The following is an 18,094-nucleotide window of genomic DNA, read 5'->3' as shown; positions in this document are numbered from 1 at the left end:
CCATGCAGGCTAGACTGATTTTTAAAAATCTAAGTCACAGCTAGGCAAACCCATCTCAATAGAATAGAACAGAATAGAATAGAACAGGACAGGACAGAAACAGTTGGAAGAGACCTTGGAGGTCTTCTAGTCCATCCCCTGCTTAGGCATGAACCTCTAGTATTTCAGACAAATGGTTATCCAATCTCTTCTTTAAAACTATCAGTACTGGAGCGTTTACACCTTCTGGAGGCAAGCTCTTCCACTAATTAATTGTTCTAACTGTCAGGAAATTTCTCCTTAGTTCTAAGTTGCTTCTCTCCTTGATTAGTTTCCACCCATTGCTTCTTGTCCTTCTCTCAGATGCTTTGGAGAATAGCTTGACTCTCTCTTCTTTGTTGCAAACTCTGAGATATCAGAACCCTGCTATCATGTCTCCTTAGTCCTTCTTTTATATACCGTAGAGCAGTGTTTTTCAACCAGTGTGCCGCGGCACACTAGTGTACCATGAGACATGGTCAGGTGTGCCGCGAAGCTCAGAGAGAGAAAGAAAGCAAGAGAGAAAGAAAGTAAGAGAGAGAAAGAGAGAGAGAAAGAGAACAAGAGAGAGAGAGAAAGCAAGAGAGAGAGAAAGAGAACAAGAGAAAGAAAGCAAGAAAGAGAGAAAGAGAGAGAAAGAAAGCAATAGAGAGAGAGAAAGAGAGGGAGGGAAGGAGAGAGAGAGAGAGAGAGAGAAAGACATGGAGGGAGGGAGGGAGGGAGAAAGAGAGCAAAAAAGAGAGGAAGGAAGGAAGAGAAAGAAAGGATGGAGAGAGAAAGAAGGAAGGGAGAGAAAGAGGGTGGGAGAGAGAAATAGAGCGAAAGGGAAGAAGAGAGAGAGATAATTTTTTTGTCCAAACTTTTCCCTCCCCCCGCTCAATGTGCCCCAGGGTTTTGTAAATGTAAAAAATGTACCGCGGCTCAAAAAAGGTTGAAAATTACTGCCGTAGAGGAACCCTTTTTTTTTTTGTTCTGCATGATTAAAATAAAGATTAAACACAATGTGTTTAATTTCCGGGATCACAAAAAGAACACCAGTCTTTTTCCACAAAGTCATATTTTGGGGAAAGAAATGGAGCCAAAAATCCAGCGCATAAAAATGTGAAGACGTAGAACAGTAGGAGCTTCACATTGGTTCTAATTACTTTTCTTTTTCTCTTATTTCTTTTTGTGTAAATAGAATATCGAAAACACTATAGAATCTGGTTCTAAGGATGGGGAGGAAAAGGACGTGGAAGACACCGAGCCGGAAGTAGAGCCCATTCGATTTGGCTGGGTGACAGGAGTCATGGTAAAGTTGTTGTTGTTGTTGTTGTTGTTGTTGTTGTTGTTATTATTATTATTATTAATTGGATTTGTATGCCGCCCCTCTCCGCAGTCTCGGGGCGGATAACAGCAGTAATAAAACAGCATATAACAATAATCCAATACTAAAAACAGTTAAAAACCCATTATTATAAAAACCAGTCATACATACAGACATACCATGCATAAAATTGTAAAGGCCTAGGGGGAAAGCGTATCTCAATTCCCCCATGCCTGGTGGCAGAGGTGGGTTTTAAGCAACTTACGAAAGGCAAGGAGGGTGGGGGCAATTCTAATCTCAGGGGGGAGTTGGTTCCAGAGGGCCGCCACCGCCACAGAGAAGGCTCTTCCCCTGGGCCCCACCAAGGGACATTGTTTAATTGACGGGACCCGGAGAAGACCCACTCTGTGGGACCTAACTGGTCTCTGAGATTCGTGCAGCAGAAGGCGGTCCCTGAGGTAATCTGGTCTGGTGCCATGAAGGGCTTTATAGGTCATAACCAACACTTTAAATTGTGACCAGAAACTGATCGACAACCAATGCAGACTGCCAAGTGTTGGTGTGACGTGGGCAAAGTTCACAGTGCAATGTGTGAATTTATTTGATCCAGGAGGGGTGGGATCCCAACTGTCCTGCAAGTAGGAACCATAACTGGGACTGCCATAATTGGCGCTGCCACCAATTGAGGTGGATCCTTAATTTAGTGGCTTCTTAACAATTTTAAGTAAATGTATGTGCAAATGAGAGTCAGTTTAGTCTACTGATTACAACAGGACTAGAAACCAGGAGACCGTGATTTCTAGTCCTGCCTTAGGAATGAAAGTTGGCTGGGTGACTTTGGGCCAACCATTCTCTTTTGTCAACCCAACCCACCTCACAAGGTTGTTGTTGTGTGGAAGATAAGAGGGAGAAGGCGCATTAGAATAGAATAAAGTAGAATAGAATTATCTTATTGGCCAAGTGTGATTGGACACAGAAGGAATTTGTCTTGGTGCATAGGCTCTCAGTGTACATAAAAGAAAAGATAGATTTGTCAAGAATCATGAGGTCCAACACTTAATGATTGTCATTGGGGTCAAATAAGCAATGAAGAAACAATCAATATTAATAAAAATCTTAAGAATTAGGTGTATCTTCATCGTCTTGAGTGATTAATAAAACTAATAAAGTCAGGATAAAAAAGCAACTAATAATAAAATAATGAGACTAATAATGTGAACCCTCCCAGATTTTCATACATGTCTATTTTACCTCTGAAGATCCGATGTATGCTGAATATTTGGGGTGTGATCCTTTATCTCCGTTTACCTTGGATAACGGCCCAGGCTGGCATAGGTAAGAAACTTTGTGGAATTAATGAGGGACTTATTTCTATGGAGAACCTCCATCATCCAGGTCATGGTTATCCCACAGCTGCTTTTTAAAGAGGCAACCAGACATTCTTGCTTTTTTTCTTTTGAAGACTTTTTGCTTCTCATCCAAGAAGCTTCTTCAGTTCTGAATATTAAGTGTTCCCTACCATTCAGTCAGAGCTGAAGAAGCTTTTGGATGAGAAGCGGAATGTCTTCAAATGAAAAACAAGGAAGTCCAATTACTTCATGAAAAAGCACCTTTAGTAGGGACTGTTTTCTTGATTTCACCTTCTCTCCACTAAAAAAAAACAGTTTTTTAAATCATATGTAGTCAATCTTGATATGAGTTTGTAACTATTTTTATGTCATGTATAGATACTTCTTGACTTACAACCATTTGTTTAGTGACCGTTCAATTTTTCACACTTACAACCTTCGCAATATCCTTAGGCTCGGGTGATCAAAATTCCAGCACTTGGTAACTGACTCATAACAGCTACAGCCATTCACTTAACAACTGTGGCAAGAAAGGTTGTAAAATGGGACAAAACTCACTTAATAACGGTCTCATTTAACAACAATAGTTTTGGGCTCCATTGTTTTCATAAGTCGAGAGTTACTTTTATATGCAAGGAGAAGAAAAAATATATATTTTAATGTTGCATGATGTTTTTGAACCTTCAGATGGATTTTGTCCACAGAAAATGACAATTCCTCTTTAGAACAGGATAAATTGTTTAAAAATACTAATCAACCTGCATTCAAATTAGGAGAAAGTGAGGCAGTGATAATATAATCTGCGTAGATAACCTTAGCTGAATGATTGCAGTTTAATAATTACAAGATTGGACAGAAGGCTCCTAAATCTTAATCTGGTACAGATAGCCCTTGCTTGGGGCCTGCAATTCTGTTGCTAAGCAACATAGTTATTAAGGGCAGTGGTGGGTTGTAAAATATTTTGCCATTAGTTTGCATGTGTGCTCATGCGTGCGCATGATGCTTCTGCAGATAGGCGGAGCCTTCTGTCCCTTACAGATAGGCGGAGCCTTAGAAACATAGAAACATAGAAGACTGACAGCAGAAAAAGACCTCATGGTCCATCTAGTCTGCCCTTATACTATTTCCTGTATTTTATCTTACAATGGATATATGTTTATCCTAGGCATGTTTAAATTCAGTTACTGTGGATTTACCAACCATGTCTGCTGGAAGTTTGTTCCAAGGATCTACTACTCTTTCAGTGAAATAATATTTTCTCACATTGCTTCTGATCTTTCCCCCAACTAACTTCAGATTGTGTCCCCTTGTTCTTGTGTTCACTTTCCTATTAAAAACACTTCCCTCCTGAACCTTATTTAACCCTTTAACATATTTAAATGTTTCGATCATGTCCCCCCTTTTCCTTCTGTCCTCCAGACTATACAGATTGAGTTCTTTAAGTGTTTCCTGATACGTTTTATGCTTAAGACCTTCCACCATTCTTGTAGCCCGTCTTTGGACCCGTTCAGTTTTGTCAATATCTTTTTGTAGGTGAGGTCTCCAGAACTGAACACAGTATTCCAAATGTGGTCTCACCAGCGCTCTATATAAGGGGATCACAATCTCCCTCTTCCTGCTTGTTATACCTCTAGCTATGCAGCCAAGCATCCTACTTGCTTTTCCTACTGCCCGACCACACTGCTCACCCATTTTGAGACTGTCAGAAATCACTACCCCTAAATCCTTCTCTTCTGAAGTTTTTGCTAACACAGAACGTCTGCAGATGGCGCTATCGGTCCAAACCGGGAACAATCCGTCGCTGATTAAGGGAGATTGATGAACTTATGACCTCATATCCTCCAGTTATTAAACGAGTCAGGCAGGTTGTTAAGCAGACATCATGTGATTGCAGTTGTGCTACTGACATTGCATGCTAGAATTATGAAACCCACAAATGGCAATCTTGTGACCACGGGAATTTTGCAACTGTCATAAATGTGAGAACTGGTTGTAATGTCACTTTTTCAACTTGAATTGATTCCTAAGCAGGGAAATCGATACATGCTTCCAAAATACCAAACTATGTTCCTTGTTCTTTCAGGTTTAACCTGGTTGATCATTCTCATGTCCTCTGTGGTGACCAGTATTACTGGTCTTTCCATCTCTGCAATTTCCACCAATGGCAAAGTCAAAGCAGGTAAACCATCTTTTTTACAATCTTACAAACTCTTTTCTGGCTCAGCTACTGGTCTAGCGCCCTAGCCTACTCTATGACTCTTTGCTGCCCCTTTATGGCCATTCAGGGTTTTGCAGTTCAGGTAAAGCCATCCTACAAAAAGTGTACCAAGTAATCAGAGTTTCAGGTCAGGAGGCATAAAAAGAGAAAAAAAGTCAAAGTACAGCCCTGATCAGAGTCCAAGAAGCCAGTTCAAGGGGCCCTGAACAGAGTTCAGGGGAGCTGGTAAAAAAAGGATCACCCAGACAGTGTTTTTTAAAACATAGTTTTATTTTTTTTAACATAATGAGACCCTATTCAAAGGTACTTAAACTTTCCATTTCAGCATAGCTGGCATAAGTCTAATGCAGGTGTGGAAAATTTAAGGTAAGTTTAGGACCTGTGGACTTCAACTCCCAGAATTCCCAAGTCTTAAAATTGCCATAGTTGCCCATCCTCCAATCAAACAGAATTCAGAACATATTGTGTGAGCAATTGAACTAGACCGGAAGTCTCCAAACATGGCAACTTTAAGACTTATGGACTTCAGTTCCCTGAATTCCCTAACCCGCTGGCTGAGGAATTCTGGAAGCTGAAGTCCAGAAGTGTAAAATCTAGCGACTTCCCACAATAAATAACAGAATAACATACTTGGAAGGGATTTTGGAGGTCTTGGAGTCCAATCTCCTGCTCAGACAGGAGACCCTACGCAATTCCAGACAAGGGGATGTTCAAACTCTTCTTAAAAACCTCCAGTGATGGAACACTCACAATTTCTGGACGCAAGATGTTCCACGGATTATTCTCACTGTCAGGAAATTTCTCCTTTGTTCTAGGTGGTTTTTCTCCTTAATTAATATCTGTGGGGGTTTTTCTTGCCTTCAGATGCTTTGAAGAATAGGTTGACTCCCTCTTATTTGTGGAAGTTCCTTAGATACCGGAACACTGCTATAATATCACCCCTGTTCCTTCTTTTCACTAGAGTAGATGTTCCCTATCTGGTGATAGGGAAAATAAAACTGACTTCATTTTGCTTCTCTTGGGTTTAGGGGGAACCTACTTCCTGATCTCTCGCAGTTTGGGACCAGAACTTGGCGGATCCATTGGTCTTCTCTTCTCCTTTGCCAATGCTGTGGCTGTGGCTATGCATGTAGTGGGTTTCTCCGAAACAGTGAAGGACCTGCTGGTGGTACGTGTGAAAAAAACCAACACTTGTCTTTCCTCTGTTCTCGTAGCTCGGGATTTTCTAACCTAGATGTGTAGACTTCAACTCCCAGAATTTCTCAGCCATCATGGGAAGCATGCTGCATGCTGGCTAGGGAATTCTGGAAGTTGAGGTCTACATATCTTAACACTGGCAAGATTAATAAATACTGTTCTTGCTGTTTGCTGAATAGCATGCTAGCTGTGCAAATTATAGGGCGATCCCTTGGAGCTCCTGATGAAGCCATTTTTATCTTTCAATTTCCAGATCTCATACTTCTATGGTATCTAAAGTAGATGTGCTTTCCCCTTTTTCCTTCCCTTCCCTCTTCCTCTCCCTTTCACTCCCCCTTTCCTGCCTTCCTCCCTCTTCTTTGTTTCCCTTCCTTCATTTCCTCCCTCCCTCCTTCCCTCCCTCAACCTCTACCTCTCTCGGCCTCTATCTCTATGTCTCCTCCACCTTTCTCTTACTTTCCTTCCTTCCTTCAGTTCTTCCTTCCCTTCATTCTCTCCTTCTCTTTCTTTTTTCCCTTCCTTCCCTCTCCCTCCTTCTCTCCCTCCCTCCCTTCCTTCTGTCCTTCCCCCAGTGTTGCTCCCCACCATTTAAGAAAAGACTGCATTTTGGGCTATCTAACAGTCAATTTAACCATCTGAAGATGGGATGAAATTAAAATTCAAATACCAGTTCTGTAGCTTGGTGGTTGTGGAGGGGAAGGATGGTGCAAAATCTCCATTCACCCCACCCTGGGACCAACCAGAGGTGGTATTTGCCAGTTTTCTAGACCAGTGTTTCCCAACCTTGGCAACTTGGAGATATCTGGACTTCAACTCCCAGAATTCCCCAGCCAGCATTTGCTGGCTGGGGAATTCTGGGAGTTGAAGTCCAGATATCTCCAAGTTGCCAAGGTTGGGAAACACTGCTCTAGACTACTCAAAATTTTGCTACTGGTTATCCAGAACCTGGCAGAACCTGCTGAATTTCACCCCTGGATGGTAGCAACAATGAGATTGCATTTGGAAGGATGTTTAGAGGAGGAAGGAAGTGTTCACCATCTCCATCTTTCCCCAGGAGTTTGATGCCGTGATGACAGATCCAGTGAACGATATCCGCATTGTGGGCGTGATCACCGTCACCGTCCTCCTTGGAATCGCTTTGGCTGGCATGGAATGGGAAGCAAAAGTAATGACACAGACCTGTTGACAGTGGGATGGGTAGCCAGCACAAAGGAGAGAGAGTAGATCTTAGCGGTTAGAGAAGATGATTGAGGAAAGTCAAGGCATGTGGGTTGTGGGTGTCTCCACGGTTGGATCTATGTGTCATCTGACAATTTCAGAAGGAGAAACCTTCAGATATCTGGAGGACTGAATCCAATGTGTGGGCAACTTTGGGAAGGTTTACCAAAAGATTATGAGGAGGAAAACCAGCCAGACTCGTTTCTGAACATTAAACACTGAAGCTATAGATTATTATCTGGCAAAGCTGTTCACGATATGGAATACATCTTATACGGTCGCTATCCTATCATTATATGGTAGCAGCAACTGGCTGAAGTTATTAACAGCACAGGAGAAAAGGCTGGTAAAAAAATAATTGGCAGTGTTGAAATCTTAAAAAGGAGACGAGCTGATATGGACTATTAGGCAAAAACCCTTGAGGGAGGGAAGGAGGGAGAGAAAAAACAATAAATTAAATCAGTTATGCAAAGGTGATTTATTTTTGGATTGTCAGATCTCCATAGAAATAATCAGTTTAGGAAGGGGAGTAAAAAGATAAATTTTATTTCTAGCTACAGCAAAGATACACTGTTTATCCAGAGAACTGTGTAGATTTTAATTGCACAAGGGATATACAGGAAGTCCTCAACATACAACAGTCCATTCGGTTCAAAGTTACAACAGTACTGAAAAAAAGGGATTTATGGTTGTTTTTATGACCATTGCAGCATTTCTATGGTCATGTGATCAAAATTCAGATGCATAGCAGATGTTCATATTTATGATGGTTATGGTGTCCTGTGATCAGCTTTTGCAATCTTCTGACAAGCAAAGTCAACAGGGAAGCCAGATTTGTTTAACAACCACATTGCTAATTTAACAACTGCAGAGATTCATTTAATATGAATGTGGCAAGGTCAGAAAGTGGGTCAAAACTGAACAAATGTCTGACATAGCGATGTAAATTTGGGGATGAGTTGTGACGGTAGGTTGAGGACTACCTTGTATCTAACCAGGAAACTTAAAATAACTAACCAAATTAAGGTAAAATCCATATATATTGAATAGGTCTCCCATGAAATCCAGGATTAGGAAGATAATCCATCGGGGAATGAAGCCTTTACATCTTTTCTCTTGTTGCTTCTATTTCCAGGCTCAAGTTGTCTTCTTCTTTGTCATCATGATATCCTTCATCAACTATTTCATCGGGACCTTAATCCCTGCCTCATCAGAGAGAATGGCCAAAGGCTACTTCAGCTATCGTAGTAAGATTCATACTCTGCAATTCTTAGTTTTCTTGACAGAATCATAGTTATATAATACAGATTGCAGGGTTTACGTAGAAATGCAAATAGTGCCCTCCTCTTTAAAACAACTGTATCTTCTGAAACACAGCTGCTTTAAAGAGTTGTAGCAGATGCAACATTTATACTCCTACACACTCTGCAGCATATTTTCCTAGTTGTTCTGAACATGTTGTACAGTTCAATAACACAATACAGCTGGCCATATTCAGGAAAAACTGATTTTCAGAAGTAGATATCCCAATAAGCCTAGGGAAAGTCACAGGTTCTGTCCATGGGACTGCCAATGGACCCAGACAAAGAACAAATTTTGCCTAAAACAAAACTGGTCATCTGTGGCCAAAGACAGATCAGCTGCCTTCCCCCTGCCTGGGGTTCACACACTACACCACATAAAAGAGTTCCACCAGGCTACAAGATACTATTCATATAGCCATAATTTGGTTTGTGAATATGGCAACTCTAGTTTGTTCAGTAAATCATGGTTAACAATACTTGTGTATTGTGATGCAGTAAAGCAGCTTCCTATGTTCATATTCAGAGGGTTTTTAAAAAAAATTTGGAATCATGAGGACTAGAGTCTATATGGTGCACTGATCTAGAGGAGGAATTCTCACCTCACAATCAGGAGTTTGATCCTGGGTAGAAGCAGATATTTCTCACTCTGGGCACAATGAGAATATATCTGCTGAACAAAACTCCGCATTGGTGACAAGGATGGCATCTGGGCAGTAAACACTCCGATAACTCCATTCAGTTCTTCAGATTCCACCCTGCAAGGGATTATGGGGTCCTTAAAAGGAGAAGATGAGGAGGAGGACTAGAGCCTTTATTATTATTTTGGATGAAAGAGCTTGGATATCAAGTATTTGCTGTGCCTACTGAAGTTCAAGGTTCCCGTCCCCTGAGCCATCAAGTACAAAAAGACAGGTCCTAATGAGCTGCTACTAATTAAAGCAAATCAACTTAAAGCAGAATCAAGCTATTGTCTAATGCAGTTCTGTAGTCTTGAAAAGCCAAATGCCTTTAAAATAAAAAAAATTCAATGACTTTTAGGGTGTTCACTTGATTTTTTTTCCCTTTCCTTCTTCAAGATGACATCTTCTTGCAGAACCTCGGCCCTGAATGGCGAGGGGAATCAGGAAGCTTTTTTGGCATGTTCTCCATCTTCTTCCCTTCAGCCACGGGAATTCTGGCCGGGGCAAATATTTCAGGAGACTTGAAGGTAAGTTGGCTTGGCAGATATAGCTGTTTGCTTCAATGCATGATGACGCTCAGTTGGACGTCTTCTCTTGCTTGTCTGTTTCCCTTAAAGATTTATATTCCCTTATGAGTAAAATATTTCTGGGGCATTTTTCAGAGGAAAGGATTTAAAAGTAGAGAGAGGGAAAAATGGTAACAGATTCGCTGAAAGGAAGAGTCTGGAAAAAACAAGAAAAAGGGTGTCCCAAAGGTGATTTTTCAAGAGGCAACTGGACTTTCCTATTTTTTTTCTTTTGAAGAAAGGGGGGAAAAAGCTTCTTTAGCTCTGACAGGATAGTGGAGAATAGAATGGAGCTGAAGAAACTTCTTGGTTGGGAAGTGAAATGTCTTCAAATTAAAAAAAACAAGAAAGTCGAATTGCCTCAAGGAAAAAACACCTTTGGGACAACCATGACATGGACGGCTGACAATCTCTACAAACCTGTAGCAAAAGGGTGAAATATAGGCTTCAACAGTCAAAAACCTCCTAGAAATTCTGCTTGCACTTCCAGAAAAGGAGAAAACAGAAAGCATTTTGGGGGACTAAAGGTGGTTTTTATGTACATGAAATATTACAGAACTTGGTTCGAGTCGAGATGTAGGATAGGAGAGCTCCTCCCCAAGATGGCTGCTGCTGGGTAGGCAGTTTGTCTTCTCCCACCCACGATGTTCTGCATTTGTTGACAGCTGGTTCTTTGGCAGCCTTGCCCCGGGGATTTGAATGGGGACAATTAAGAAGGACCCCAAATGATGTTTGGATGCTGTGGACCCAATGATGTTTGGATGCTGTGGAGGAAAGGGAATCTTGAAGATTTCTGCTCTCTGTGGGAAGAGGTGGAAAGTCAGTGGTGTTTTCTTTATCTTTTCCTACCAGCAGAATTTTTTCATAAGCAAACCTGAGATGTAGGAACTAGCTGGAAAACTAGTTCCACACCTGCCTGGGGACAAAGCCAAATGCGTGACTTTGAGCCAGTCCCTTTCTCTCAGCCCTAAGACCACTTCCAAAACCCCCCAAAAACCTGTTGCCAAGAAGATTGCATGGACTTGGCCATGTAAGACCAAAAGTCAACACTTGAGTCAAAGACAAACACCCGCAGGATGAGGAATGAGGGTTTACAGCAATATAATTTCAACCAAAGCTCATGACTTATTAAAGAAAGCAGATGGAATATCCTGTGTACTAGTATGTTCCCTTTTTTTTCCAGGCTCCTCTGCAGTGAGTTAAAATACAGACACATACATACACATATACACACCCTTCTGCATCCTGGTGCCTTTAAAACAGACTTCTGGGAACTGCAGGCCCAGCATACCTATATGATATTGATTAACAAAGGATAATCTCATAGTTGGATAAAAGAGAGAGTAATTTTCCATTCAGGTTGCTCTTTAGACGTGTGTGAGCAAGATCCGGCCAAGCCACATTCCGTAGAAGACAATAGGAATCCCATTTAAATCTCCTCACAATTAGAGGGTAAAGGTTTAAAAAGATTATCCCCTTTCTTCAGAAAAGATAATTTAGACCAGTGTTTTTCAAACTCGATAACTTAAAAATATGTGGACTTCATCTCCTGGAATTCCATAGCCAGCAAGAGAGATGAAGTCCTCACATCTTTCACACAATAGCCAAGTGTGAAGTACACCAATTTAGACCAATTTCATCTGTTAGAAGCTCAGAAGAGAAGATCAAGGGCAAGATCCTTGATTAAAGATCTCCCAAGGCTGAGGCCAAGATCAGGTTCCAAGAATCTTGCCTCAAGATCATCTTAAGAAGATGAAGAGCAAGTGGCCCTCCTCTAGGAAGGAACTACCAAATTGGGTGGACAACACAAAAAAGGCCCTTTTTATTTATCTGGACCACTTCAGATGAGGGAAGCACACAAGACAATAATATTGGAAGATACTTCTACATGGGGTTTGTAAAGCTGTAATTCAACTTTTCAGGAAGTGTCCTGGTTTTGCAATAAAATCAAACCACAAAGTAAGATTTGGAACAGAACTAAGTCAAAGAATCTCTTACCGAAGAGAATATCTGTAGCTCAGGGTTAAACTGCGGTGGCAGCGTTGTTGTTATTCCCTGAGCTTGAGTTGTTGACTTGCAGATATTTCATTACCCAACTAGGTAACATAACCAGTGCTGTACCAGTGATATTACTTAGTTGGGCAATGAAATGTCTACAAGGAAATAACCCAGCTCAGAAAACAACGAAGTTTACATCTTATACACAGAGTAACTGCCCCAAGTCTGCGGAGAGGGGCAGCATACAAATCTAATAAATAATAATTATTATTATTATTAATAATAATAACAACAACAACAACATATTTATGGGTTATATTCTGCTGTTGTTTATTGAAGGGTACTATAGCAGTTGTTTTAATTGTTTGCACCCTGCAAAATAATCCCCATTGCCTGTGAAATTACTTTGTTTGGATCAGATAAGCATAGAATGGGCACACCGGCACTTTTGAGGCTAATGGGAAATGGGAGAAAGGGCCTTACATGCTGGGAAAGAAGAATAAGCAAGTAGAGACGCCATGCCTAGCTGAGTAATGACCATAGTAACCGTATCAATTTCTAATTATGCAATGTACCATATAGGGCGCGCTGTTGGATTTAATATACATATGACAATAAGCAAGACAGCTGTGCCAATCAATTCCAGGACATGTGGCTGGTTGCATTAACATTGCAGCAATTACTGCAACCAACAATTCCTTTGTAGGTTGCAGCAATGTCATGCATATTTTCTGAACCCTGGCACTTGTCCAAAAAGTATATTCAATGCTGGTGAAACATTTCATCTCTCTTAGCTATAGAGGAAATTCTAGGAACAAAAGAACCACATTGTCCCTCTTCCCAGTTGAGCTGTGTTGGGATAGTCCCCTAAAGGGAGCAGCTATTTGGCTTTCAGATCACTAATGATGGCTTCTCCTCCCTCAAATGTCATTGGTGGGGCTGCTGTAGGAGGAAAAACCATAGAAATGTGTGTAAATATAGCACCACAGAGCAAACAGAGAATATAATCACCATATACTTTCTCTTATTAGCAGCATCTTTATATTGAATTTCCAAACTAATCGTTCTGGTTTGTCAGATTTGCAAATAAATATTTATTGCCACTGTGTTATTGGCCATTTTCTTTATTCTGTTGCAGTCTTATTTCTGTTGGTGTATCTTGAACTCATTTGCTGTAGTTGAATATGACTAGGCTGTTTATGCTGCTGCACCACGCTTGGATCTCTGGACCCATAATCTGTTAGAAATTCTGTTTATATATACCACCAGAGTTACAACATTTGAGCAGTAAAGCACATGGTGACTGTACTCTTTATTTTCTCTGTGGTGCTACACATAAACAGTATTTTATAACACTGTTCTTCAGCTCAGCTGAACTGAGAAAGCTCTCCTTGTGGTTTCATCCAGCTGCCAAGAAGGTGGTGCTAAAAAGAGATGGAAGGGATGGAAGCCTTGCTTCTTCTCAGATATAGTTAGGTGGAGGCAGTTCTGGGAAGCAAAGAACTATATTGTTCATGGTTTTAGTTGAATGGACCCTGCTGAGACAAACCAAGAAAGGGATCTTTGGGTTTTGGTGGACAGCTCAATGAATTTTACTGCTCAGTGTGCAGCAGCAGTAAAAAAAAATCAAATTCCATGCTTGGCATGATTAGGAAGGGAATTGAAAATAGGTCAGCAATGTTGTATTGCCTCTGTACAAATCGATGGTGAGACCACATTTGGAGTACTGTGTACAGTTCTGGTCACTGCACCTCAAGAAGGATATAATGGAACTGGAAAAGGTGCAAAAAAGGGCAACAAGAATGATCAAGGAAATGGAGCACCTCCCTTATGAAACCAGGTTGCAATGCCTTGGTCTCTTCAAGCCTTGTAAGACGGTGTTTAAGAGGTGACTTGATCGAAGTGTATAAAATCATGCATGGGATAGAAACGGTGGATAGAGAAAAATTCTTTTCTCTATCACACAATACTAGGACGAAGGGACACTCTCTAAGGGTCATAAGTAAGGAAGTGAGGACAAATGAAGGGAAATATTTCTTCACCCAGAGGGTCATTGGTTTATGGAATTCACTTCCAGAAGAAGTCATGACAGCTGTCAGCCTGGATAGCTTCAAGGCAGGATTAGACAGATTCATGGATGCCAAGTGTATTAATGGTTATTGAAATGGATGTCCCTGTGCCACCTCTATGTTGGTTGAGGCAGGCAGGATTCCCTTGAGTTCCATTTGTTGGGGGTCAAGGGAAAGGGAGGGTCTTGCCTTCTTTTTCTGCTCAAGATCCCCATGTACAATTGATGGGCTACTGTGTGACACAGAATGCTGGACTCGATGGGCTTTGGCCTGATTCAGCATGGCTCTTCTTATGTTCTTATGCTTTTTCATGTGTCTCTCTTCCTTCTTCTTCCACCAAGGTTCTTATCCACTTTTGTTCACCACCATCTTCCTTTTGTAGGACCCAGCAGTGGCCATCCCCCAAGGAACACTAATGGCTATCTTCCTGACCACCATCAGCTATTTGGCCATCGCTGCCACCATAGGTAACTTAAGATTCCATTTTGAGGGACCACAATCTCCTGATAGCCATGCCAGAATCCCATCCTGTATGACTTTTTTCTTCATCTTCTACAGGAGCTTGCGTCATCCGTGATGCCTCTGGAAGTTTAAATGACACTTTGATCTCCAACTTCACTGGTGGAGACTGTGTTGGCCTGGCCTGCGGGTATGGCTGGAACTTCACCGAATGTAGTGTGACACAAACCTGCGAATATGGGCTTGCCAATGATTACCAGGTACAGCTACTGGACTCGCCCCACCTGCTCTTTGGGAGTAGAAGAGAGATTTGGGATGTGTGACTTGGACTTTTCCCTCTTCATAATGTTCCTCTTGCCTTCTTTTCCAGACAATGAGCATGGTGTCGGCATTCAGCCCCCTGATCACCGCGGGAATCTTCGCTGCTACGCTCTCTTCTGCTTTGGCTTGCCTTGTGTCAGCCCCCAAGGTCTTCCAGGTAGATGGGGACGGGAATTATGGGGCAAGAAACAGTATCAATTAATTAATAGAATAAGGCAGCACAGTGGCTCACATGCTTAGGACACTGGGTTGGAGATAGCATGCCTGCGTTCGAGACATGAATGCTGCGATGGTATGGGTTGAGCGTTTGTTCTTTGCTTCAGCTCCTGCCAGGGATATGAATGGAGCCCCCAACTGGGCATCCGCAGGGCAACTGGTGATGTTACCAGTTAATCCTTTCCACCCAGAAGCATCTTAAATTCAAAGTGCTGGTTATGACCTACAAAACCTTACCTGGCTTACGACCAGACTATCTTTGGGACCGTCTTCTGCCTCATGTATCCTGGCGGCCCGTTAGGTTTCACAGAGTCAGCCTTCTCCAGATCCTGTTGCCCAGTAAATTGTTCCATGTACATGGAAGAGCATAAGCACCAAGACAAATTCCTTGGGTGTCCAATCACACTTGGCCAATAAAGAATTCTATTCTCCAATGCGCTGCTTAGGAGAGTCCAACATGGGTTATACTCTAGTCTTATTGGTAGGGACTGAGTTTGAATTTAAATAATTCTGTCCCGCCCCCTGCTTGCCCCAGAGGGCTCAGTTTTAAAAACTCAGTCGTAGAGTAGGGTAGAGTATATTTTTATCCTCTCCGACTGACACCATGTTGGACTCTCCTAAACAAATAAGGTAAGTTCTTTTACATATATACAGTAGTACCCCTAGATACGAGCATAATTCGTTCCAGAAGGGAGCTTATATGTCGAGGCAACTCGTATCTGGAACAAATAACTTTAGACGTTGTTTTTCCCCTCCGAGATAACCAAAAGCAGGGATTCTTGCGCCACCTAGTGGACGCTCGGCTCGTATCCCGAATTTGAGCTCGGGACTACAACAGAAATGTCTCTCCCCTCATGGCTCGTATCTTGAAATACTCGCATGTAGAGCAGCTCGTATCTAGAGGTACTACTGTACTTTTTTTCTATAAGAAATTGGCTGGTTAGCTGGTCCGTTGGCAAGAACCGCCTTGTTTTTTGATTATATGGGTCCCTTTCTTCAGTGGAGATTCTATTTTTCTATTCTATTCTTCTATTCCAATGTTGTATGCCACTCTGAGTCAACTCGGGAAGGGTGGCATAGAAATCTAATAAATAAATAAATAAATAGATAAATCTCAGTGCTTGTGACAAAATGTGATGTGGTCAGTGAATTAATTTGCCTCCCGGAGTTGTGAATGCTCATTGCTGGAGCTCTATGGAGATTCTTAGTCATCCATGGTTGTCCTATTTTTTTCCAAGAAGCAACTGGACTTTCTGGGGGGGGGGAGGGTTGTTTGAAGATGTTTCACTTCTCATTCAAGATGTTCTGTATTTCTTCAAAAAGAAGCTTCTTGCATTTGAAGTGAAATATCTTCAAAGAGAAACTAGAAAGTCCAGTTGCCTCTTTTGGGTCATTTACTGGGAGTTTTCAGAAATAGACTGGACAACCATTTGACTGAAATGATACAAGGCTCCTACCTTGAGCAGGTGGCCAGACTAGAAGATCTCCGAGGTCCTTTCTCCAGCCCTATGATTCTATGAAATACGGATATCGTGTTGGGGTTTCCTTCAAACTGATATTGGCTGCGAATTCTGATTGTTCCAATGCAGTTGGAGAAGTTTAGGGTGAAGATGGCTTTCCACAAGCCCCCTTGGCAGCAAACTCCATAATCTCCTTACGTTGTGATAGAGTTTGGTTTTATCGCCAGGTCAATTTCATGGGTTAGCCTTTAACTTTAGAAAGGAACAAGTCCTTTCTCACCTGGTCGGGCTGAACTTTGACAAGTGGGGGGATTTCTTTCTGAATGTGCTGAGTCTGAATATTATCATTCAGTTTTAAAGCTGGTGGGAGAGGAAGAGTAGAGACAGTTAATTAAAAGTTGAAATGGCCGTGTAAATTGCTTTCTTGTTCTTCACTTTGGGACTGCTTATCAGATAAAAGTAGATAAGAGATGTCCCCAAAGTGCTTTTTACAACTTCCTGAAAACATTTTGCTTCTCATCCAAGAAGCTTCTTCAGTTCTGACCGGGTGGTGGGGAATGGAAGGACTTATATTCTTCACAGTTATCTGGTCATAAAGAATATAAATCCTTCTATTCCCCCCACATTGTCAGAACTGAAGAAGCTTCTGAGTTGAGAAGAGAAACGTTTTTGGGGAAACCCCCCCCCCCCAAGAAAGTCCAGTTTCTTTTTCAGTCCAGTTGCCTTTTGAAAAATATCTGACCTGATTGTGATTGAGAATCTCCATAGCCAGAAGATAGAGGTGTTTTTGCAGGTAAATTCATGGGAACGGACACCGTGTTCATATAAATTGAGATGGAACTAATTCTCAATCATATATTTTTGACTTGCTCCAACCTGCCCAACATCTGGTGATGGCAAGAAGCATTTAAACATCCCTGGGACCACTAGCCATGTCTCCAATTGAATTTTGAGACTCCTGCTTTGAAGTTTATGTCTCTCTTTTCTTCTAGTGCCTCTGCCAGGACAACCTCTACCCTCTGATTGGCTTTTTCGCCAAGGGTTATGGAAAGAATAAGGAGCCACTGAGGGCCTATGGTCTAACCTTTATCCTGGCTGTTGCCTTCATCCTCATAGGTAAGCTTATACATTGGTCATCTTAATATCTCTATTCTAAAATGTGAACAAAAAGGCCAAGGGCCAGAAGTCGAGGGCGAAGTGAGACCAATAGGTTGGAATTGCTTTGGAGTAAAAGATGAATCTAACCATGGATTGAAGAGCCAGTTGTAATGAATAAATTTACACAATCCATTAAGTACGTTAAATGGACTGGGTGCTTTCTGGATCTGGGTATCGTAAGAAGACTTTTTTTCAACATGGCGGGACCCAGGGGAAGAGCCTTCTCTGTGGCGGCCCCGGCCCCCTGGTACAACGGTACTGTAAAAAGTGGATTATGACTGGTTTTCATATGGTTGCATGATGAGCGGCACATATTTATGTCCTGGAGTGATGTGATCATGTGTAACCTTTCGCACCAGCGTCTGACAAGCAAAGTCAATTAAGGAAGCCAGGCTTGCTTAACAACGGTTTGATTGCCCTTTAGCAATTTGCTTAACAAACGTGGCAAAAAGACCATAAAATGAGGCGCAGCTCACTTAACTGCCTTGTTTGACAATGGAAATCTTGCACTCATAAGTGGCAGTCATAAGCCAAGGATTTTTCTATGCCCGAATCCT

At 41.7% G+C, this 18,094-nt stretch overlaps 1 protein-coding gene across 1 annotated transcript in view; it reads left to right on the top strand.

Moving 5' to 3' along the window:
- The window catches only part of LOC139154157 (solute carrier family 12 member 3-like), a 46,647-nt gene that overhangs the window by 8,598 nt on the left and 19,955 nt on the right, over positions 1 to 18,094 (top strand). Inside the window, exons 3-13 of the mRNA XM_070728590.1 lie at positions 1,199 to 1,309; positions 2,584 to 2,659; positions 4,757 to 4,852; positions 5,920 to 6,059; positions 7,143 to 7,253; positions 8,442 to 8,553; positions 9,687 to 9,817; positions 14,306 to 14,390; positions 14,482 to 14,642; positions 14,753 to 14,860; positions 17,372 to 17,495. Coding sequence (XP_070584691.1) covers positions 1,199 to 1,309; positions 2,584 to 2,659; positions 4,757 to 4,852; positions 5,920 to 6,059; positions 7,143 to 7,253; positions 8,442 to 8,553; positions 9,687 to 9,817; positions 14,306 to 14,390; positions 14,482 to 14,642; positions 14,753 to 14,860; positions 17,372 to 17,495 — 1,255 coding nt within the window. The remainder of the gene's footprint in view (positions 1 to 1,198; positions 1,310 to 2,583; positions 2,660 to 4,756; positions 4,853 to 5,919; positions 6,060 to 7,142; positions 7,254 to 8,441; positions 8,554 to 9,686; positions 9,818 to 14,305; positions 14,391 to 14,481; positions 14,643 to 14,752; positions 14,861 to 17,371; positions 17,496 to 18,094) is intronic.

Source organism: Erythrolamprus reginae, chromosome Z (assembly GCF_031021105.1).
Source record: "Erythrolamprus reginae isolate rEryReg1 chromosome Z, rEryReg1.hap1, whole genome shotgun sequence".
Lineage (NCBI taxonomy): Eukaryota > Metazoa > Chordata > Lepidosauria > Squamata > Dipsadidae > Erythrolamprus > Erythrolamprus reginae.
This window is presented reverse-complemented; position numbering and strand designations above follow the sequence as displayed.